The 25,658-nt window shown below is 32.8% G+C and overlaps 1 protein-coding gene across 1 annotated transcript in view; it reads right to left on the reverse strand.

Annotated features, from left to right (window-relative positions):
* Positions 1–14,223: 14,223 nt before the first annotated feature.
* The window catches only part of LOC136036512 (uncharacterized), a 31,310-nt gene continuing 19,875 nt past the window's right edge, over positions 14,224–25,658 (reverse strand). The window contains exons 4-5 of the mRNA XM_065718805.1: positions 20,811–20,891; positions 14,224–14,393 (exon numbers count right to left, since the gene is read on the reverse strand). Of these exons, the coding sequence (XP_065574877.1) occupies positions 20,831–20,891 (61 nt within the window). The 3' untranslated portion in view covers positions 14,224–14,393; positions 20,811–20,830. The remainder of the gene's footprint in view (positions 14,394–20,810; positions 20,892–25,658) is intronic.

The raw sequence follows: 25,658 nt of genomic DNA on the forward strand, positions 1-25,658 counted from the left end.
CATTCTAGGGCCACTTGGTCGATACGATGACCCTTGGGGAAAAAAACATGCACCTGTGATCGGTCTTCTGGAAAAAAAATATGAAGTTCCACATTTTTGTAAATAGGAGCTTGAAACTTTTGCAATAGGGTTCTCTAATACACTGAATGTGATGGTGTGATTTTCGTTAAGATTCTATGACTTTTAAGGGGTGTTTCCCCCTATTTTCCAAACTACTTTTTAGCGTGTAATCTTTATATCAGTATATAAGCCTCACAATAAAATAACACCGCCAGTGAAAGCAACAGAGCAGGTGGAGTTCTGTAAAAATATAGCTAAAATGTATCTCTTGAACTCAGGGAGCGATCACCCTTCAACTTCGTGCTCATCTCGGGGTACTAATTCTTCAACCTCATTTGACACAATTCTGCCATATGCTCTTCGGATCATGAGTCGGAAACTATAATTGCAGGCAGTGCACAATACCTGTGATGAACGAGTTTTGAAAGTGGGTCACTCCTTGATGACCAGTTGCTTAGGTAGAACACCTTTGAGGCTTCCAAGATACACATGCTAATGCAACGGGTAACATAAAACCAGAAACTTCTTAGCATCCCGGGAGATAAATAGATGAGGAGAATGGTCTTAGTCAAAAATAGGCATGTTTGTGGAGGTGAAGGGGTGGGGACGCACAATCGTGTCACACAAATCTTCAAATTTTAATGAGTTCGTTTTATTTTCATTTATTTAGGATAAAAAAAGATAACGATCCACCAGATTCATTACTGCCGCAAAGGGCGTCGAATCAACGTTTCGTTTGCGGAGTCTTGTTTCTTTTTTTTTTGGGGGGGGGGGTTGCAGCGGTAGCTAGCAAACTAGTAAGAAACGATCATGCACCACAGTAAAAAAAAAAATGAAACTGCTCATAAATCCTAAAACTAGAATCAGATGAAAAAACAAAGTACAATATTAGAACCGCCTTGTCCATTACCCCTATATAGGAATTAAATAAAAAAAAACAACGTTTTTTTAACTGCTTGTAAGGAGCGACATTAAAACTTAAAATGAACAGAAATTACTTCATATATGAAAGGGGCTGCTTTCTCATCAACATCCCGCTCTTTACGCTAAAGTTTTTTACTTTAAAGTAAAAACTTTCTAAAGTTTTTTAGAAAGAAGAGTTGATAGAAAAAGTCAAACTTTAGCGTAAAGTTCGGGGCGTTGATGAGGAAGCGACCCCTTTCACATGCAAAGTAATTTCCGTTCGTTTTAAGTTTTAATGTCGCTCCTTACTAGCAGTTAAAAAATTTGTTAATCTTTTTATTTAATTTCTGGAGGTTTTTGAATTAATACATGTTTTGATTTTGACTCACCGCAGATGAATAATTAGACCTACGTTGCCTGGGCAACGTGAAGTGTTGCGGCAACCTTTGTCCGGCTTCGCCGATAAAAGTGTTGCGAGAGCAACACTTTGGTTTTGTTTCTTCGCTATCGGTTAAATTCTGAAGTTGTCAAAACTATCAAAGCATTCAAAACGGCATATTCAAAGCAGAACACAATCAGTAATCACATGATCAAGTTCTTCAGCGTTGAAAAAACAACAGCAAAAGAATATCGGAAGAAGGGACTAAATTGAGTTTGCAGCCAGTTGAACTTTATCCTTTTCAATCGTAGACATCGTGACCGATGGAAACTTGGAACATTATCTTATATAATCTAGTTGGTATTATAAAGCTATTCGTGACTTTTCAGGATCAAATACCATAGATGTGCACCAATTTGCACAAATTTTTAGCCTCTGATGAACCTCCTCTAGCAACCGATTCTTACTTACAAGTCCCTCTCCCGTGATATACATCCAAGTTCACCGGAAACAAATAATGGGTACACCAACTAGCAAAAGTTGCAAACCCCTTGTCGCTGAAGTCATTGTAGCCTAACAGCCGATTATTGCTTACAACTCCCCTACATGTCTTACAATCAGGAACCAAGTTGTTCTTACCATCAATTACACCAGAAACAGGTAATAGGTACACCAATCAGCAAAAGTTGCAAACCCCTCATTGCCAAAGATGATTATAAGCTAATAATCGACTGTTGCTTGGAAGTCCCCTACATATCTCACAATTGGTATCGGCCTATTTTTGGTTCAAGTGTGTACCTTACCACTGAAGTTGTCAACCCCTTGAAACTTTCAAACTGGTGTATGTCATGAAGAAATTTTTGTAACAAAAACTGGATGACATATACTTTGATCAGCTCATCAAGGTCTATCGATTGTCATTGAAAAAAAAATTCTATCTGTCTTAGTTCAAAAGTTGACTTTTTTGCCGGAGGCCAACTTTCTAACACCACCACTTAGCAAAGGAGCAAAGGATAAGCTCTAATTTCTTTAGCAATGAGAGAACTTTTAAAGTTTAAGAGGTATATCTGATACCATTTCTCTATTGCAATCCCAAGTAGAAAAAAAAGAATGGTAAAGTCAGCTGAAATCACGAACAGAAATGGCTAGAAACAATAGATGGCAGCACTTTCGGACCCGTGGGAAAATCGCACTTTTTTGTTTCTGTAAATTTTTCTATTTATCACTCAAAGAAGATATATTGGCTGTGGGGCCGGGGAACTACCGCATATATTTAACATTTATAGATTTTAGTCCATCTTCAATTTGAAACTGGTGCCTGCCTGCTTGCCTGCTAGAACGGAGCTTTCCACTCGAAAGCAGAAACATGGTTTGATGAAACGAAAGCTTGGCTGCACAACTTCAGATACTCCTCTCTAACATAGGCTATATAACTCCACTTCACTTCGCACACCATAGGCTCTGGCTCGGGGACAAGCAAAAACCATCCTTTTTGGCCCCAGGCAAGAGTTCTACGGAGCTTTCCAAAATGTAATGTCATATTCATCAATCCGGCCTGAGGTCCACACTTTCCGTAAAAACCGCACAGGTTAGACCCTTACCAGTTTCCAGGAATAAGCTGAGATCGGCGGCATAGGAAAAAAAAAAAAAAAAAAAAAAACCGGGACAAAACCAAAGTGTTGCTCTCGCAACACAATTAAAACGGAATTTGCATATAATATACAGATTGGTTCAGTTTAAATGGTTCAGTTATTCAGTTTGGTTCAGTTTAAATAAGTTGGCGATAGCAACGTAAGAACATTGATAATTTATTCAATAATTAAGATTTTCCAATTAATATATATAAATAATATATATATATATATATATATATATACCACCCGTGTAAAACCTCCTCTGGAAAGTTTTCATATTTTTCATATTTATGACAAACTTTTTCATAATTATTTTTCATTGTTTTTTTTTTTAATTATGCTAGAATATCCTGCGCTCCCTTAATGAAAATTTTCTTCCCCACGACAAATTCCTCCAAGGAAAGTTCCCACAATATATATCCATCTCCCCCTCCCCAACTTAAAAATCCCCCTGAAAACGTCTGTACACTTCCAAATAACAATTACTATATGTAAGCACTGGTCAAAGTTTGTAACCATTCCCTCCCACGGGGACTGTCGGGGAGTAAGTCGCCCCCAGAGACATAATTATAAGGTTTTCTGACTACGGTGAATAAAATGGCTATCTCAGAATTTTGATCCGTTGACTTTGAGAAAATAATTGGCGTGGGAGGGGGCCTAGGTGCTCTCCATTTTTTTTTGTCACTGAAAAACGGCACTAGAACTTTTCATTTACGTTAGAATGAGCCCTCTCGCAAGATTCTAGGACCACTGGGTCGATACGATCACCCCTGGGGAAAAAAAACAAAAGCAAAGAAACAAACAACTAAACACGCATCCGTGATCTGTATTCTGGCAAAAAATGCGAAATTCCACATTTTTATAGATAGGAGCTTGAAACTTCTACAATAAGGCTCTCTAATACACTGAATCTGATGGTGTGATTTTCGTTAATATTATATGACTTTTAGGGGGTGTTTTCCCCTATTTTCGAAAATGAGGCAAATTTTCTCAGGCTCGTAACTTTTGATAGGTTAAACTAATCTTGATGAAACCTATATATTTGAATTCAGCATTAAAATGCGATTCTTTTGATGTAACTATTGGTATCAAAATTCCATTTTTTAGAGTTTCGGTTACTATTGAGCCGGGTCGCTCCTTACTACAGTTTGTTACCACGAACTGTTTGATGCTACCAATTCCTTGGCTTGAACAAAAAAGAAAATATATTGGCTTGAAAAACAAGAAAGGTGGCTGCAACCACGATATTCTTCATCTACAGCAGGTTTTTTTCTTTTTTTTTCTTTTACAGGGAAAAGTAGAAACTTGTTTGCCCAGCCTTACTTCAGCTGGGGTCGAACCCGGGCCCCTGTATTACCAGGCCCAGCCTCATTCCAGGTATTTATTTATGAGAGAATTCATCTTATCTTAATCGGAGTTTCTCATGAGTATATGCTCATTGCTTATGATCGGTAGAAAACAAAATTCAAGCTAAAATGGAAAATAAAACAGCGAAAATTAGGCCGATAAAGTTTCATCTGTAGGCCATTTAATTTTCACTAGACTTCGGGTTTAAAGTGTATTAAGATTAAACAAAAATTTTTGAGCTCTTAGGGAATTTGGGAGATCCAATTATCAAAATCGTAGAGAGAAATTTGACTACCTTTTGAGATTCTTAACAATGACTTAAAAATCTAGAGTTTTCTGCCAAAAATTAACAGTCTCGCCCTAAACAAAAAAAAAAAAAACTTCGTTGAAAATTCAAGAAGAAAATTCTTTGTTGCTATTACCGAAATGAATTATCAAGCAGAACTGCTTTTTTACGTTAGATTCTTAAGTTACATTAAGGTTACGTTCTTAAGTTTTTTGGATCACACTAATCAAAAGAAATTAAATTTTGTATATATAGTTGTCCTAAATAGGAAACGAAATTTCTATCACGGTTTAGAAAGTTCTCAAAATGTTCGGCCTATCTCCCTTTAACTCTTTCCTTATTACTAATTGTGCCCCCGTTCCTATCTTTAACTGGGACAAGCCCGAATTGACTACTCCCTTTCAATTTCTTAACAAACCAGTACAATACTGTTATGCCATCTAGCTAATATAAGCAAAATAATTTACCAATTTTGTTTGCTGTGTTTTTTAAGCTAACTGTCGGAAAACAATGAAATGTAAAAACTTGTCATTTCTGCATTAACTACTCTTCTCCCTAAAAGAAAAAATTGGGCCAATATAGAAAGATTGGAGCATATACTTTTCATTTTGGGTTTTTACAATTTTTATATTATTTGAATTTGTTATTATTTGAATTTATTATAATAGTATTATGATAATACATACAAATAATACGCACACACACACACCCCAACACCTAGTTGGTGGGGGCGCTTCGCGCCACCCCCAAGCCCCCCGTGTGCGTATGTCGTTACGCGCCATATTAGTTACGCGCCATTGTAGTTGTGTCCCTGTGTCCCACCTGTGAATATATATATATATATATATATATATATATATATATATATATATATATATATATATATATATATATATATATATATATATATATATATATATATATATATATATATATATATATATATATATATATATATATATATATATATATATATATATATATATATATATATATATATATATATATATATATATATATATATATATATATATATATATATATATATATATATATATATATATATATATATATATATATATATATATATATATATATATATATATGTTTTTAACTACGTAAAACTTGCGAATATACAACATTCTTCGCTGTCCCATTGTCTGTACATGTAAATAGATTGTCAGGTTTACCGACTCTTGACCATGCAACATATAATTGTCCATGGGAAAAACAATTCGTATTCAGATCTATACCTCATTATTCTAATGATTGCCCTTGAGCTTTGTCGATGGTGATTGCTAATCAAACATTCCCTGTGTCCCTATCGTCATTTATATATCCCCCCTGTGCCCCCCGGTTGCTCTTTCAGGGCAACCTCGAAAATTTTCAGGTTGCTCTTGTGATTCCTCGGCACACTTTCTTTTGGTGATTTCTCTTTGAGACGCAAGCCTAATTTCACGCTGTTGTTGTGATTCCTCGGCACGCTTTCTTTTCTTACTTTCTCTATCAGCCGCAAGTCTTTTGGCATAGACTCTTTGAATAGCTTCCTCGGCTGTTGCCATTGTAGGTTCTTCAGTCATTTTACAATTTAAAATTTCTCTTTCAGCGATCTTCTTACAATTAAAAATTTGTCTTTGAACGGTTTTCTTAAATACTTATAATGACGTCATATACTAAGCATTGTCATAATAAACATGACGACAACTAACTTCATGACGACATACAGCTCAATCCTTATAATGACGTCAGTCGACAGACAAACAACTTATTTATATATATATACTAGCTGTTGGGGTGGCGCTTCGCGCCACCCCAACACCTAGTTGGTGGGGGCGCTTCGCGCCCCCCCCAAGCCCCCCCGCGCGCGTAAGTCGTTACGCGCCATAATAGTTACGCGCCATTGTAGTTGTGTCCCTATGTCCCACCTGTGAATATAGATAGATATATATATATATATATATATATATATATATATATATATATATATATATATATATATATATATATATATATATATATATATATGGTTTTAACTACGTAAAACTTGAGAATATACAACATTCTTTGCTGTCCCATTGTCTTTGCATATAAATAGATTGTCAGGTTTACCGACTCTTGAACATGCAACATATAATGGTCCATGGGAAAACAATCTGTATTCAGATCTATACCTCATGATTCTAATGATTGCCCTTGAGCTTTGTTGATGGTGATTGCTAATCGACCATTCCCTGTCCCAGTGTCCCGGTCGTCATTTACATCCCCCTGTTTCCCCCGGTGTCCCCGTTGTAGTTGTGTCCCTGTGTCCCGGTCGTCATTTATATTCCCTGTGTCCCGGTCGTCATTTGTATCCCGGTGTCCCGGTCTTTATATACATTCGTTTTTTAGTTTTGTTTTTCTCCTTTATTTTTTTCCTTTTTTTTTCTTTTTTAGCTTATTTAGATTTTTAGATTTTTTAGTTTTTTTATTAGTTTTTAGTTTTTTTTTCTTTTTAGTTTTTTTGTCCCGGTCGTCATTTATATCCCCCTGTTTCCCCCGGTGTCCCCGTTGTAGTTGTGTCCCTGTGTCCCGGTCGTCATTTATATTCCCTGTGTCCCGGTCGTCATTTTTATCCCGGTGTACCGGTCTGTATATACATTCGTTTTTTAGTTTTGTTTTTCTCCTTTATTTTTTTCCTTTTTTTTTCTTTTTTAGTTTATTTAGATTTTTAGATTTTTTATTTTTTTTATTAGTTTTTAGTTTTTTTTTCTTTTTAGTTTTTTTGTAGTTTTTACCTTCTTTTTAGTTTTGTTAATTTTTTTTTTTACTTATGTCCTGGTCGTCATTTATACTCCCTGTGTCCCGGTGCTTTGTTGATTGCTAATCGAACATTCCTTTTGTCCTGGTCGCTTTCTCTTTGAGTGTCGTCATTTATTTTTTTCTTTTTTAGTTCTTTTAGTTTTTACCTTTTTTAGTTTTTTTTAGTTTTTTAGATGAAATTTTTTTTTAGTTTTTTCCTTTTTTTCTTTTTAGTTTTTTATTGGTTTTTACCTTTATGTTAGCTTATTTTTCAGTTTTTTCCTTTTTTTTTATTTTTTTTTTATTTTTTATTTTTTTTAGTTTTTTACCTTTTTTAGTTTTTTTTAGTTTTTTTAGTTTTTTTAGTTTTTTAGCTTTTTTACTTTTTTTTATTAGTTTTTAGTTTTTTTGTAGTTTTTGCCTTTTTTTAGTTTTTTCAGTTTTTTTTTAGTTTTTTATTGGTTTTTACCTTTATTTTAGCTTATTTTTCAGTTTTTTCCTTTTTTTTAGTTTTTTTTTGTTTTTAGTTTTTTTAGTTTTTTACCTTTTTTTAGTTTTTTTAGTTTTTTTAAGTTTTTTAGCTTTTTTATTTTTTTTATTAGTTTTTAGTTTTTTTGTAGTTTTTGCCTTTTTTTTAGTTTTTTCAGTTTTTTAGCTTTTTTATTAGTTTTTAGTTTTTTTTGTAGTTTTTGCCTTTTTTTAGTTTTTTTAGTTTTTTAGCTTTTTTATTTTTTTTATTAGTTTTTAGTTTTTTTTGTAGTTTTTGCCTTTTTTTAGTTTTTTCAGTTTTGACGTCACCTGATCCAGTTTTTTCAGGTGACGTCACCTGATCCACGATCCACAGATCCACAGACAACTTATTTTTATATATATAGATAGTTTTTTTTTTTTACTTATGTCCTGGTCGTCATTTATACTCCCTGTGTCCCGGTGCTTTGTTGATTGCTAATCGAACATTCCTTTTGTCCTAGTCGCTTTCTCTTTGAGTTTCGTCATTTATTTTTTTCTTTTTAAGTTCTTTTAGTTTTTACCTTTTTTAGTTTTTTTTAGTTTTTTAGATGAACATTTTTTTTAGTTTTTTCCTTTTTTTCTTTTTAGTTTTTTATTGGTTTTTACCTTTATTTTAGCTTATTTTTCAGTTTTTTCCTTTTTTTTAGTTTTTTTTTTATTTTTTATTTTTTTTAGTTTTTTACCTTTTTTTAGTTTTTTTAGTTTTTTTAGTTTTTTAGCTTTTTTACTTTTTTTATTAGTTTTTAGTTTTTTTTGTAGTTTTTGCCTTTTTTTAGTTTTTTCAGTTTTTTTTTTAGTTTTTTATTGGTTTTTACCTTTATTTTAGCTTATTTTTCAGTTTTTTTCCTTTTTTTTAGTTTTTTTTAGTTTTTAGTTTTTTTAGTTTTTTACCTTTTTTTAGTTTTTTTAGTTTTTTTAGTTTTTTAGCTTTTTTATTTTTTTTATTAGTTTTTAGTTTTTTTTGTAGTTTTTGCCTTTTTTTAGTTTTTTTAGTTTTTTAGCTTTTTTATTAGTTTTTAGTTTTTTTTGTAGTTTTTGCCTTTTTTTAGTTTTTTTAGTTTTTTAGCTTTTTTATTTTTTTATTAGTTTTTAGTTTTTTTTGTAGTTTTTGCCTTTTTTTAGTTTTTTCAGTTTTGACGTCACCTGATCCAGTTTTTTCAGGTGACGTCACCTGATCCATCCATCCACAGACAGACAGACAACTTATTTTTATATATATAGAAGATATATATATATATATATATATATATATATCATTTTAAGTTGTCAATTTGGCATTTCTGGTCTTCTACGTCACATTGGCTTTCACTCTAAGAAACATTGTGAAAAATAATTAAAATAATTGCTCTTTAATTAGACTGGTACCCATCAGAAACAGGTCAATCAATTACGAATGAAAACAGACTAAAAAACTAGAATTACTGTTTTCTGGAACAATTACTTAAAAGAAATGAAAATATCCCTTTCCTGAATTCTCATTCAAGTACTGATCTATATTAATTACTAATGTAGAAAAATAGTCCTTCTTTTCTCCTTCTGTCTTTTTTTTATGTGTTTGTGCTGTTGCATTGGTGATTTCTTTTGTTCATTATAAAAAAAACAAGTTTTTTTTTAACTAGATGTGTAGGACATTAACTCACCACAGCATCATGTCGCCTGAGGCCATCACAGCCACGCATGCCCCACCTTTGTCTCAATCAATTCAAAGCCTCACTCCTTACACCCTCATAGGAAGTTTCCAACTCCCTCAAATCTTTCTTTGTGACATCCTCCCACCCCAGCCTTTGAAGATCTGCTTTCCGTTTAGCCCTTGATGGTTGGCCACTAAGGACAATTTTTTACAATCTGTCATCCTTCATCCACAGAACGTTCCCAGGCTATCTCAACGTTTCATTATAGCCCTAGAAAGTGGGACTGAGCCATACTTTTCGCACAGCATACTGTTTGAAATACGGTCAGTCAGCCGGGTAACTAGAACAATCCGTAGGCATTTTCTCTGGAATACATCTAGAAAATCTCCCTCCGTTTTTCTGAGTGCCCATGCTTCCGACATACTTGACCACTGTCATCGCTAAAGTTTCCAATATTCTAATCTTGGTTTGCAGACTTATTTTCCTATTCTTCAAATCTGTTTTTTAACTGTGAAAAAATACCCTGAACCTTGGCTATTCTACTTTTAACATCTTCACTGCTCCCACCGTCTTTATTAATAATACTACCAAGGTCCACAGATCAATTTTTCGTAACTTAGCGCCACCTTTTCATATTCCATTATAAAAACTATAACCGGGGTCCCCGTTGTAGTTGTGTCCCAGTCGTCATTTATAGTCGACAAACATGACGTCAGTCGACACACAAACATGACGTCAGTCGACACACACGTCCCAGTCGTCATTTGTGTCCCGGTGTCCCAGTTTTTATTTTTATTTTTTTTTAGTTTTCTTTTTCTCCTTTATTTTTCAGTTTTTTTCCTTTTTTTAGTTTTTTTTTCTTTTTCGGTTTTTAGTTTTTTTAGTTTTTTTTTATTAGTTTTTAGTTTATTTTTATTAGTTTTTAGTTTTTTTAGTAGTTTTTACCTTTATTTTAGTTTTTTTTATTTTTTATTTTTTAGTTTTTTTACCGTTTTTTAGTTTTTTAGCTTTTTTATTTTTTTTTAGTATTTTCTTTTTAGTTTTTACCTTTTTTAGTTTTTTTTCTTCTTTTGTATTAATGCTAAAGCCAAGGTTCGAACCTGGAACCTCTTGGACCTAGAACCTGGAACATAACGCTTTACCAACTCAGCTACTTCGGCTTGAATACATTTACCTTTTTTAGTTTTTTTTATTTTTATTTAATTTTTTTTAGCTTTCTTTTTCTGCTTTATTTTTCAATTTTTTCCTTTTTTAATTTTTTTTCTTTTTCAGTTTTTAGTTTTTTTAGTTTTTTTTATTAGTTTTTTTTTGTAGTTTTTACCTTTTTTTAGTTTTTTTTTCTTTTTTAGTTTTTAGTTTTTTACCTTTTTTTTAGTTTTTTTTAGTTTTTTGGCTTTTTTAGTTTTTTTAGTTTTTTCTTTTTAGTTTTTTTTGTAGTTTTTACCTTTTTTAGTTTTTTTTTCTTCTTTTGTATTAATGCTAAAGCCAAGGTTCGAACCTGGAACCTCTCGGACCTAGAACCTGGAACATAACGCTTTACCAACTCAGCTACTTCGGCTTGAATACATTCGTTTTTGAATTGGTATATGATGAAATAATTCAGACGTCATATGCGGACAGACAGACAGACACACAAACAAACAACTATGTAGTTTATCAGTGATTTCAACTTTTGCCGGAAGACACGGGCCGTAATGTCATGTCTATGAACCGCCGATTGTCCTTGAAGTAAAAGCTGTTGTATCTCGTCCCAAGATTGATTACATGTTAATGTAATAAATAAATCTGGACGACGAACATACGCAATAGCATCTTGAGCATATTCATGCATATGACGGGGACTACCAGCATATGACGAAGGTAAAATCGTTAATCTTCCAACGTTTGTGGTATTACCGTCATTTACAACTGCATCTCGCAAATGAATGTATTGTTCAAAGCGGAGCTTGGTCTGATTCAGACGGATAAATAGCAAACGTTCTGATTCAATTTTTGCATACATATCAACGATGTATTGGTGAAACAATTGACGGCATTTTAAAATATAATTGTCTTCATCCTGCCGAATCATTAGTCTATAGGAATAATAATGCATTGCACTGCATTTCTTATTAATTTCTTTGTTAGTTGCTGGATTTATCAATTTAATATTAAAGTGATAGCCGTCGGCTCCATCCCAAAAATAATAGGATAGTGGAGGGCATCGTTGCATCGATGAGTTTCAGCAATTCTTACCAACTGAGCGTTTCGCTTATGAAGAATAATATCTCGAGGTAAAAACTGATCACCGACCATAACGATTGCCACTTCGTCGATAGTTGGAGCATCGTATCTACGCACATTATGGCCAGGAGGCGTTTTGTCAGCGGAAATAACAATTTTATGCGTATCAGTAGGTATCAAATCGATGGCTGTTTTGGACAGACCCACTAAATTATTATTTTCGTGGAAAAGATGTTGCAATTGGGAAACGATTGTCCTTTCAACGTCGGGAGAAATTTCGCAACGTGCATTCAATTCAGAATTTCTATCACTGATGAAGTACAGTTGTAGAAATTTATGATTCTCGCCTGAGAATGATAGAAGGGACCCTGCCTATGATAAATTTGCCCTTTTACTTTGAAAGTAGGCATAATTGATCTGGATTTTCGATTTGGGCACCAAACGACGTCATTTGGAAACATGAGTTATATTTTCTGATCTGTGATAAAAAAACGCTTAGATTCTGACGTAGTTCCAGTAAGCAAAGTCTTCAGTGGCTCTGGTGGTGCAGCCAGTAGAGGAAGTTTAACTTTTCCTGAGGCGCAATACATTCCCATTGTTTCACCATTGAATTTCAAGGCCTTGCAATAGGGACAAATTTTAGACATAGTCCCGATTTGAACACATCTACTCAAGCTGTACCTGAATGCCAGGCGAAAATTTTCAGGTTGCTCTTGTGATTCCTCGGCACACTTTCTTTTGGTGATTTCTCTTTGAGACGCAAGCCTAATTTCACGCTGTTGTTGTGATTCCTCGGCACGCTTTCTTTTCTTACTTTCTCTATCAGCCGCAAGCCTGTTTTTTTGCTGTTCTTGTGATTCCTCGGCACGCTTTCTTTTCTTACTTTCTCTATCAGCCGCAAGCCTGTTTTCAAGCTGTTCTTGTGATCCCTCGGCACACTTTCTTTTCTTACTTTCTCTATCAGCCGCAAGTCTTTTGGCATAGACTCTTTGAGCAGCTTCCTCGGCTGTTGCCATTGTAGGTTCTTCAGTCATTTTACAATTTAAAATTTCTCTTTCAGCGATCTTTTTACAATTAAAAATTTGTCTTTGAACGATTTTCTTAAATACTTATAATGACGTCATATACTAAGCATTGTCATAACAAACATGACGACAACTAACTTCATGACGACATACAGCTCAATCCTTATAATGACGTCAGTCGACAGACAAACAACTTATTTCTATATATAGATTATTTTATATATATATATATATATATATATATATATATATATATATATATATATATATATATATATATATATATATATATATATATATATATATATACAAATCATTATAGTAACATATAATATAATAATAATATTATTTTAATTAAATATTTAAATCATTTTAAGTTGTCAATTTGGCATGTCTGGTCTTCTACGTCACATTGGCTTTTACTCTAAGAAACATTGTGAAAAATAATTAAAATAATTGCTCTTTAATTAGACTGGTGCCCATCAGAAACAGGTCAATCAATTACGAATGAAAACAGACTAAAAAACTAGAATTACTGTTTTCTGGAACAATTACTTAAAAGAAATGAAAATATACCTTTCCTGAATTCTCATTCAAGTACTGATCTATATTAATTACTAATGTAGAAAAACAGTCTTCCTTTTCTCCTTCTGTCTTTTTTTTATGTGTTTGTGCTGTTGCATTGGTGATTTCTTTTTTATTATAAAAAAAACAAGTTATTTTTTTTAACTAGATGTGTAGGACATTAACTCACCACAGCATCAGGTCGCCTGAGGCCAACACAGCCACGCATGCCCCACCTTTGTCTCAATCAATTCAAAGCCTCCCTCCTTACAACCTCATAGGAAGTCTCCAATTCCCTTAAATCTTTCTTTGTGACATCCTCCCACCCCAGCCTTTGAAGATCTGCTTTCCGTTTAGCCCTTGATGGTTGGCCACTAAGGACAATCTTTTACAATCTGTCATCCTTCATCCACAGAACGTTCCCAGGCTATCTCAACGTTTCATTATAGCCCTAGAAAGTGGGATTGAGCCATACTTTTCGCACAGCATACTGTTTGAAATACGGTCAGTCAGCCGGGTAACTAGAACAATCCGTAGGCATTTTCTCTGGAATACATCTAGAAAATCTCCCTCCGTTTTTCTGAGTGCCCATGCTTCCGACATACTTGACCACTGTCATCACTAAAGTTTCCAATATTCTAATCTTGGTTTGCAGACTTATTTTCCTATTCTTCCAAACTTTTTTCAACTGTGAAAAAAATACCCTGAACCTTGGCTATTCTACTTTTAACATCTTCACTGCTCCCACCGTCTTTATTAATAATACTACCAAGGTCCACAGATCAATTTTTCGTAACTTAGCGCCGCCTTTTCATATTCCATTATAAAAACCAAAATAATTTTAATTTGATTTACAAAAATTCGTTAAAAGTGACTGAGAAAATATATATCAGAATTTTATTGAATATATATCGCAGTATTAAAATAATTAGGAAATATATATTCCAGAAAGACCACAATTGTTAGCAAAAAACAAACAGGTAAAGACTAATCCATTATTGATAAAGAGTTGCATTCACTTGGCCAAGGTACATTCGTTCAGGTCAGGAAAATCTGAAAAATAGAAAAAAAACATAAATTCTTTCTGACGATTGCTTGTTACTAAGCAAAAATTTCTTAAACTGATATTTAATAAGCAAACTGTAATATGCCTAGAGTGATTATTCATAAAGATGTATCAAAAACATCTTTTTCTTTCATGGCACTGGAATGCTTTGATAGGTAATGCTCAACAAGCTCTTCAAAGAGGTTGATTGAGGTAGCTAAATAGTTTTTTGAGGGTAGCAGGGAGACGGGGGGTCTGACGAACTGATAAGCCATCGCAAAATTTCTATTGAACCAAATGATGAAAGAAATTTCTAGAGGAGTGATATTGAGGTTTCTAGAAGCATAATTTCTCTCCCTCGCTCATAATAGGCGAGAAGGCAGATATCACAGGGACCTTAATCCAGACCCTTTTGAATATTACTAGCAACTTAAAGGAAGATTAATGAAGGTCTATGGAGAATTAAACAATTTAGAATTAAATGCACTCTCTTCGACATTAGGCAACATCCCCACACCTTCCGCCTGCACAAAGACTTTTAATTTTCGACTTTATTTAACACAATAAACGAAAATATAAACCATTACAAATATAAATACTTTTACAAATATAAACCATTACAAATATAAATACTGAGTAAATATTGGCACAAAAGCTGCCTAAAGTGTTTGAAAACGACTGCTCAAACACAACCCCACCCTATAAAACTCTAATCTAAGCGCGGGGGTTCAGGAGGGGGTAGCAACTAAAAAGTTTTATAGTCTTTTAAAAATACTTCTTATTCTATACCAACTGCCTTTGTGGTTGAGCAGCACTTCTTAAGGAACAGAGACAAAAAGGCAAACTTCAGCGTAAAGAGAAGGAAATTTGAATGGAGCAGCCCACCTCATACACGTAATAATTTCTGTTCATTCTTATTTTTAGTATGACTCATTACTGGTTTTCAAAAATTTTTGTTTTAAGCTCAGTTTATTATCGTTTTTCAAATCAATTTCAATTCAATCATATATATTTAAACATAAAACACATAATTACATGTACATAACCTGCCAGGAAAGCACAAAAGTGCTTGACTTGGGCAGAAACTTAACTAAAGAATAATTAAACAATCAACCAACAGAAACAACAAATCGACTGGATTTATCAAAAAAAGGGGGGTGACGAAGAGAAAGAAAAGAAAGAAAAAGAAAAAGAAAAGAAAAGCAAAATACATAAAAGAGGAGGACCGCACGATATTCAAATCTAAACAGTATTTCTGTAACGACCCTTCACTGCTCGCTTGAAGGTAAAAAGGTTATTTGAGTCCCGGATTTCCAAGGGGATTGAATTCCAAATAGCTGGTGCAAAAAATCTATTTAAAAAAGAAGCACTTTTTGTTGACGGTGTCTCGTGGACAATGTCACATAAATTTCGCGTTTCATAAGTATGCAAATCTTGATTTAAAGTAAATAAATTTTCAAATGACGATGGAAGGAGGTTGTTAAGATATTTAAAACAAAAAGTTGCAATCTGAAAATCCCTAGTCTTTGAAACATCAAATATTTTAGTAAGTTTAAAATGGAGATCAATGTTATCTGAATGCTGAAGAGGTATCATAATTTCAATGGCCTTATTTTGGATGATCTGGATTCTCTTATAACATGCGATGAAGTTGCTTGCCCATATAGGGCATCCATAAGACAAATGGGGATGAAAAATAGAATGATAAATCATTTTCAGGGTTACCACCACTTTAAACCCCCACTGTTAGCCTTTTTGTAAACCATTGCCATATGACTCTAGAATCAGACAGTTGGAAAGAGTTAGTGACAGATTTTGTACAGTTTTCAATAGTAAAAAGCAGAAGCAAGAAATACAGTTCAATTGCAATTTAACTAGAATGCCTCCCTTGTGTTGGATGCCTGTATTATGTTTGTACAATTATTTTACTATTTGTAATAATGCAATATTAACTATTTATTTTTTTCTGTTAATTATGTTATATATATATATATATATATATATCACAAACAAAAAAAAAAAAAAAAAAAAAAAAAAAAAAAAAAAAAAAAAAAAAAAAAAAAAAAAAAAAAAAAAAAAAAAAAAAAAAAAAAAAAGAGAGAGAGAGACAGAAGGAGAAAAGGAAGACTGTTTTCCTAAATTAGTGATTAATATAGACCAGCACTTGAATGAGGCCTTAACCCTACTCATCCATACAATCACATAGGCCAAACAGCATAGCCATACACAATCAACCATAAAGAATAATCCATGGACAGGCAGTCATGTCGTCAATAAGTATAAGTCGTCATTTACCAAACAATAGAAACAATAATATAGACAAATAATTCAGAGGCAACACCCAACATAAGGGCTCATCAGGAGAATACACTGGCCTATATAGGGTTTCGCCACTCTAAATTCTCTACCCAGCACAGTGTTGTGGCTACCACAGAATATCCATGGCATCCCCGCGTCAGGTATCACCCCCAAAATACATGCCTATGAAAAAAAACAAACCCAGCAAATGTAAAACAACCAAGTAAAACCAAAACAAGCTTATCCTGTTAATATATCCCTCTCTTTAGCAACAATAGGTAAACTAAATATTATAAATTTTACCAAATCACAAATATTAACACATTGCAAAAAACCTGAATGAACTAAACAATTATAGAATTCATCTTTACCATGTGGCTAATTTTTAAGAAAATCCGCTCAATTAGAAACACAATTCAAAATAAATGGCGCTGCGACAACATTTCTCGAACCTCCGAAATTAGTTGAAAATTTCTTTAAGTATTTCTAGATAATTCTTTTGATATTTATTTAAAAGTTCGTTATAATGAAAACTAAATTTTTTAAATTGCCAAGTTAATTTATTTGCAGAAAAACCTCTTGATATCAATTTTTGGCTTAAGATTTTACATCTATTTTTAAAATCAATATAATTACTACAAATCCATGCATAACGAAGTAACTGTGAGAAAAACGCTGAATATGTGATATTTGAGTGTATATTACTTTCAGGGAATGGGAAACTAATCACTTCAAAATCAAAATCATCCGTTTTATTATACATTTTAAAACTTAATTTATTATTATCACAAATATTAATATTTAAATCTAAGAAATGATCTTCATGACCAGCGCCATGACTAGGCTCAAGAATAAGCTCTGATGGATATATGACACAGGGAATATAAATGACGACCGGGACACAGGGACACATCATTAGAATAATGAGGTATAGATCTGAATACGGATTGTTTTTCCCTCAGTAAACCTGACAATCTATTTATATGCACAGACAATGGGACAGCGAAGAATGTTGTATATTCGCATGTTTTACGTAGTTAAAAACACATATATATATATATATATATATATATATATATATATATATATATATATATATATATATATATATATATATATCTCTATTCACAGGTGGGACACAGGGACACAACTACAATGGCGCGTAACTAATATGGCGCGTAACGACTTACGCGCGCGGGGGGGCTTGGGGGGGCGCGAAGCGCCCCACCAGCTAGGTGTTGGGGTGGCGCGAAGCGCCACCCCAACAGCTAGTATATATATATATATATATATATATATATATATATATATATATATATATATATATATATATACACGTTATAAATTATATAAATAAAATAATATATTATATTATAAATTATAACTTAGTTTATTCGTAAATTATTAAACTAATTAATTTATATCATAAAATAACAATACAAATAATAAACTAAACGTGCGCAGACCGGCGTGTGAACACGTTTTATGAGTTACAAACCTTCTCCCAGTAATGGGTTGAATTGCATGGTGATTCAGAACACAATCTTGGGAGTCCTTTATAGGAGGACAACTGAGGCAGGGTGTAAGATCCAGATCTATGGGCAATAGCCCCTGCAAAGAGCTGCCTCGACACTATCGGGGTACAAGACTGGGTACCATGCGGTTAACTCTATTTCCACTTGAGGAGTGGCGCCCCTCGAGGAAATTATAGCCAAGTAAACGACACAGCATTCGGACAGGATTCTGATCAAAGGAAAATTCTTCTGGGCTGGGTCTGTTTCGGTGGGCGTCTTCGGGCCGAAAAACCTTTTCCTAGCTAATTGATCAACTATGGGTTGCCTCCTCGTACTAGCATACTATTTGTGGGCATGAATATATAATGAGTCGGAGGTAATAGGCTTGAAACTGTCTGTGCAGGATTTTGACTCTTGTTGATAAAAGAGCATCGCCAGGTGCTGAAACTTATGTTATGACCGAGATGGGCCAAGGATAGCACAAAGCCTCCATTCATACTGGAGGTCCCAGGGACTTCTTGCTGTCCGGTTCTAACCGGCTTAAGTACTTCGGTGTACATTTGAGAATCTACACCGAATCAACTACTTGCACTGGTATCCGGGACCATAGCTTTTACTGAGGCCAAAACAATTTCAATGATTTAAAGAACAAAAAAATTGGAAGTTGGAATGTTACAACGTTCAAAAAGAACTGTCGTATCGGCATTTTGACTGACGAATTCAGACGATTCGAACTTATTAAGAAGACTTATTGGGACTTTCAGAAAATCATATCCCAGGGGTAGGAACCATGAAACTAGGTGATATAGAATTTGTTTATTCAGGCAGGAAGGATGGGGTACATAGACAGGAAGTACGGCTCATGATGAATAAGGAAGCCCTACTACCCAATTTAGTAGCCTACAACCCTTTTAATAGCCCTACTACCCAGATGAAAGAGTGAGAAAAGTGAATGAACGTTTAGAGGTTTTGTGAGCTCAAGGTGCTAAAATAGGCTTGAAAATAAATGTTAAGAAGACTAAGTCACTAAGGCTAGGAATAGGTGAATATTGACGGTGAGGTGACGTTGGTGAGGTAATAGGTGACGTTGGGTAGCGAAAAGATTGATCAGGTGTATAGCTTCGCTTACCTTGGTAGTATCAACCAGTGGTAACTAACTGCAAGTAAGGAGCAATGTGACTCAATAGTAACTGAAACTCTAAAAACCAGAATTTTGATATTAATAGATACATCAAAAGAATTGGCTTATTATCTCGATTCCAAATATATAATATTCATTAAGTTTAGTGTTAACAAATCAAAATCTATGAGCATGAGAAAAATTGCTTGATTTTCAAAAAAAGGGGGGGGGAACACTCCCTAAAACACTCCCGCTATTTAAGCTAAAGTTTTCATTACTTTAAAAAGTAGTGCCGTGACAAAGAGGTAATCTTTAGCGTAAAAAGCGGGCGTTGAGGAGAAAACAGCCCCTTTCATATACGGAATAATTTCTGTTCGTTTTAAGTTTTAAAGTCGCTCCTTACTTTCAGCTTAAAAAAACTTGTTTTTAAAAAAATTGATTATTAGTAAAGACGGTGGGAACAGTGAAGATGTTAAAAGTAGAATAGCCAAGGCTCAAGGTGTTTTTTCAGAGTTAAAAAAAGTTTGGAAGAATAGGAAGATAAGTCTGTAAATCAAGACTAGATTATTGGAAGCTACAGTGACAACAGTTGTCAAAGATGGCTCTGAAGCATGGGCGCTCTGAAAAGCGGATGAAGATTTGCTATATGTTTTGAGTATTTCAAACAGTAGGCTATGCGAAAAGTGTGGCTCAATCCCACTTTCTAGGGCTATAATTGAACGTTGAGATAGCCTGGGAACGTTCTGCGGATGAAGGATGACAGATTACCAAAGATTTTCCTTTTTGTCCAACCGTCTAGGGCTAAACGGAAAGCAGGTGGCCCGAGGTTAGGGTGGGAGGATGCCATAAAGAAAGAATTAAGGGGAATGGGAAGTTCCTGAGAGGGCGTAAAGAGGGAGGCTTTCAATAGAATGGGTTGAAGGAGGAGCGTGCGTAGCTGTGTTGGCCTCAGGCGGCTTGGTGCTGCGGTGAGTTGTAAGTAGTTAGTATTAGTAGTAAATAATTATACAGTATATTAATAATTAGAAATTTATACATAATATTATATGTTATTTTATTATTAATTATTATTTTATTAATGTTAGTTTTGATTATTTTTCACCACAAAACTATCACAAAAGGAAATTACATTAAAGTTCAAAACTTCCAGAAACGACAAAAAGAATTTAAGTAGTTATAAGTAATCAATGAAACTGAATTTTCGATTTTCGAAACTGAATCTGGGCACAATCGGTTCCTTTTCATTCAGCTATATATGCGACTCTTTCGACGCCCAATTTCATGATAAATCACAAGAGCCCAGGAATCACATGAGCCCTCGTTTTTAGGGAGAATTACTTCCACACTAATAGTGGGTTCTAAGTGACAAATATTCTTCTTCGGATTTCTTCTCTGATTTATCCATAAATCTGATTTATGTTCAAAATTTGGTCGAGGATTGGTATATTATTTCCTATATGATAATAATACTACGAAATAGAAGAAAAACAAACCTGTTCAAATACGCCGTGGGCTAATTCTTAGCAGAGGTTGCCAGAACGTTTCTCCAGTCAAAGCTGGAGGGTGGAGCATCTCTGAAAAAAATATACAAGAAGTTTTAATAGCATAATTACATTATATTATCAATATTATAGAAATATATATATATATACACACACACATATATATATATATATATATATATATATATATATATATATATATATATATATATATATATATATATATATATATATATATATATATATATATATATATATATATATATATATATATATATATATAGGGCCGGGAGTGGCCCTATATACATATAGGCCCGGCGGCTTCGCCGCTGGACCCCAACACTCGGCACGTGGCAGGCTTATATATTCGCATTGTCTATTGTCTTCTAACCACAGACAATTTGCTGTTAAACAAGTTTTACGTAGTTACGTCGCAAAACACAAATATTAGCCTCGGAACTCGGAACGATTTTTTGAAAGTTAGTAAGTGTAAAAGTTGTTGTTTTCTTTGCCAAGATCATTTTGTCCCACGGACTTCTGTTAAGAGTACATTGTATAATAAAAATTATGCATGCAAGTTGCGTGGTAATGTTAATTGTAGAACAACCAATGTAATTTACCTATTAGAATGTAATAAATGCTGCCTAAAATATGTGGGGGAAACAACTAATAATATATATAAAAGATTTTCTGGACATAAGACAACAGTTAATAATGAAAAAACTAATAACTATCTGGTTCAACATTGTAATAATGGTAAATGTTCCATATCAGATATAACTGTCACAATTTTAGAAAATTTAGAATTAGAAAATTTAAATAAAGAAGAGAAGAATAATAGACTACGTAAACAGGAGGATTTCTGGATCAATACTCTTGGTACAGCTTATCCTTTTGGGCTAAATGATCGTGTAGCAAAATATGGTGACATGTCTCATGTTGTTGTTAAATGTATTGATGGTTTTATCGACCATCCTTCTTTTACTTGTCCTACTAAACGTAAAAAACGATCGAGAGGACATAGGAAAAATAATAGAAAAAATGAATTAGATGTACATATGCTTTCTATAGATCTATGCCAGCTACTTGAATCTAGGGGTATGATTTCTGTAATAAAATGTCTAAATAATTTATCCAAGAGGAATTTAATCAAACTTTTCTGGATTGTTAAGAATAATACAGCTCTTGATTATAATTTTAAAGTAATATGTGATACAATTTGCATTCTAACTAAAACGAAATTTATTTCAAAAAAGAAAAAGTTCGATAAGATTAGTAATAAGGATAACAGATTATATTTAACTATTAATTTTACTTGTAAGCAGATTGAATATATTAATTTACCAGAAATTTTAAATCAGCGGCATGTGAAACAGGCCCTTCCTAGTAATTTGAATTATAATGATAGTCCAGTTTTAACTTATAAATTTTCAAAAACTATTGGGCAAATTATTTTTAATTATAATTTAATACTAAAAAGACTAGATAGTGATATAAATTGGAAACCGGTTTGTAATTGTAAGCAACTTGGCCCATTTGTAAATCCTACTTACAAACATGTTATAACAGGGGACTTGTCAATAATAAAGCAAGATGATCTTCAAATTATAATGAATAAAGGGGCTAATTTCCGTCTTTCTCATCATCTGAAACCATCGAGTGTTCTTGATGGCTTGGAAAATGATTTTGATTTATTTATTGATAAGTGGTGTAAGAAAGAGAATAAAAATAAAGAGAGTTTTCAAAGTTGGAAGAATTTAATTATTAGTAGAATAAGAAATAAAATATATTCTAACTTAAAAAATAGTAACACTAAATCATTATTTTATAATGTGAAGATTAAACAAGTGATTGCTAATCTAAAGAATGAATTTGTAATTGTGCCAGTGGATAAAGCTAATAATAATTTTGCCATAATTTGTCAGAAGCTGTATTGTGATATCTTAAAAAGGGAGTTATGCACAAATAATGTTTACGAAAAGGTAAATATAGAGGATGAGAATTTAATTGAAAAGACTGAAGAAATACTTTTTAAAAATTTTAATATTAAAATAAATGAAAATGATAAAAAGTTCCCTTTCCTATATTGGACTGTAAAATTTCATAAGAATCCCCCTAAACCACGGTTTATTGCTGGAGCAGCTAAATGTCCAACCCATATTGCTGCTACTGACCTCTCTTTAATTTTAAAGGAAATTGTAAATAAACTTAAAACCTATTGTTCTGGTATTAAAAAATTTTCGAATTTTAATCCATATTGGAGTGTTAATAATTCACTGCAGGTGATAGATTCTTTAACAATGGTTTCAGCTAAAAGAATTGAGTCTTTCGATTTTGCGACAATGTATACTAATTTATCACTTAATGTAGTGTTTGATAATTTAAAAATTGTTATTAAGAAATCTTTCCTCTTATCTAGTAAAAGGTTCTTAAAAATAGACATTTATAATAAAAAAGCTATATGGACAAATTGGTTTGATACTACAGTTAACTTGAGATGTTACAGCTTGGATATGATTTTTGAGTTATTAGAATTTGTTTTATACAATACTTATATAAGATTTGGGGGTGATTTGTACAAGCAAATTGTGGGAATTCCCATGGGGGGGAATGCCAGCCCATTTATAGCTGACTTGTTTTTAAGTCAACTAGAATATAAATATATGATGGATAAGAATAATCCAATTAATTTAAAACATGCTTTGTCAAATAATAAAAGATATTTAGATGATATTTTGGTCTTAAATTGTAAGGCTTTCATTGATATTTCTAAAAATATATATCCATCAGAGCTTATTCTTGAGCCTAGTCATGGCGCTGGTCATGAAGATCATTTCTTAGATTTAAATATTAATATTTGTGATAATAATAAATTAAGTTTTAAAATGTATAATAAAACGGATGATTTTGATTTTGAAGTGATTAATTTCCCATTCCCTGAAAGTAATATACACTCAAATATCACATATTCAGCGTTTTTCTCACAGTTACTTCGTTATGCAAGGATTTGTAGTAATTATATTGATTTTAAAAATAGATGTAAAATCTTAAGCCAAAAATTGATATCACGAGGTTTTTCTGCAAATAAATTAACTTGGCAATTTAAAAAATTTAGTTTTCATTATAACGAACTTTTAAATAAATATCAAAAGAATTATCTAGAAATACTTAAAGAACTTTTCAACTAATTTCGGAGGTTCGAGAAATGTTGTCGCAGCGCCATTTATTTTGAATTGTGTTTCTAATTGAGCGGATTTTCTTAAAAATTAGCCACATGTTAAAGATGAATTCTATAATTGTTTAGTTTATTCAGGTTTTTTGCAATGTGTTAATATTTGTGATTTGGTAAAACTTATAATATTTAGTTTACCTAAATATTGTTGTTTACCTAAGTATTACCTAAGTTAGTTTACCTAAGTATTGTTGTGGCTGGGTTTACCTACCCAGCCACAACACTGTGCTGGGTAGAGAATTTAGAGTGACGAAACCCTATATAGGCCAGTGTATTCTCCTGATGAGCCCTTATGTTGGGTGTTGCCTCTGAATTATTTGTCTATAGTATTTTTTCTATTGTTTGGTAAATGACGACTTATACTTATTGACAAAATGACTGCCTGTCCATGGATTATTCTTTATGGTTGATTGTGTGTGGCTATGCTGTTTGACCTATGTGATTGTATGGATGAGTAGGGTTAAGGCCTCATTCAAGTGCTGGTCTATATTAGTCACTAATTTAGGAAAACAGTCTTCCTTTTCTCCTTCTGTCTCTCTCTTTTTTTTTTTTTTTTTTTTTTTTTTTTTTTTTTTTCTTTTTTTTTTTTTTTTTTTGTGTGTTTGTTCTGTTGCATTGGTGATTTATCTTTTCATGATATATATATATATATATATATATATATATATATATATATATATATATATATATATATATATATATATATATATAAATATATATATATATATATTCACAGATGGGACACAGGGACACAACTAAAATGGCACGTAACTAATATGGGGCGTAATGACTTACGCACGGGGGGGGGGGGCTTGGGGGGTGCGAAGCGCCACACCAACAGCTAGTATATACATACATATATATATATATATATATATATATATATATATATATATATATATATATATATATATCATGAAAAGAGAAATCACCAATGCAACAGCACAAACACACAAAAAAAAAAAAAAAAAGAAAAAAAAAAAAAAAAAAAGAAAAAAAAAAAAAAAAAAAAAAAGAGAGACAGAAGGAGAAAAGGAAGACTGTTTTCCTAAATTAGTGATTAATATAGACCAGCACTTGAATGAGGCCCTTAACCCTACTCATCCATACAATCACATAGGTCAAACAGCATAGCCACACACAATCAACCATAAAGAATAATCCATGGACAGGCAGTCATGTCGTCAATAAGTATAAGTCGTCATTTACAATAAGGGGTTTCCTCCCCCTGAACCCCGCTACAATTTAAGCTAAAGATTCCGTGATTCAGAAATTTTCTGATCTTAATTCTTATTCTATTGATATTATAGTGTTAAGAGCATTTGTACTCAAAGAATTTAGACAAAAGCTAAACTTTAGGTAAAAGAGTAGGGGTTTTGGAGGTGGTAACCCCCCTCCTATACATAATAACTTCTGTTCGTTTTAAGTTTTAATGCTGTTCCTAACTTCATTAAAAAAAACTATCTTTTTTATTCATTGGTCTAAAGCACAACAAATAAGTATTGTCGCCCATAAATGTCATCGGGTACAATTTAGTTACGTGTAAGATTACATCCATATTCCCGCTACTTCAGATTAGAGGGGTAGTTAATCAAACAATTTATACA

The sequence above is a fragment of the Artemia franciscana genome, chromosome 15 (assembly GCF_032884065.1).
Source record: "Artemia franciscana chromosome 15, ASM3288406v1, whole genome shotgun sequence".
Taxonomy (NCBI): Eukaryota; Metazoa; Arthropoda; class Branchiopoda; order Anostraca; family Artemiidae; genus Artemia; species Artemia franciscana.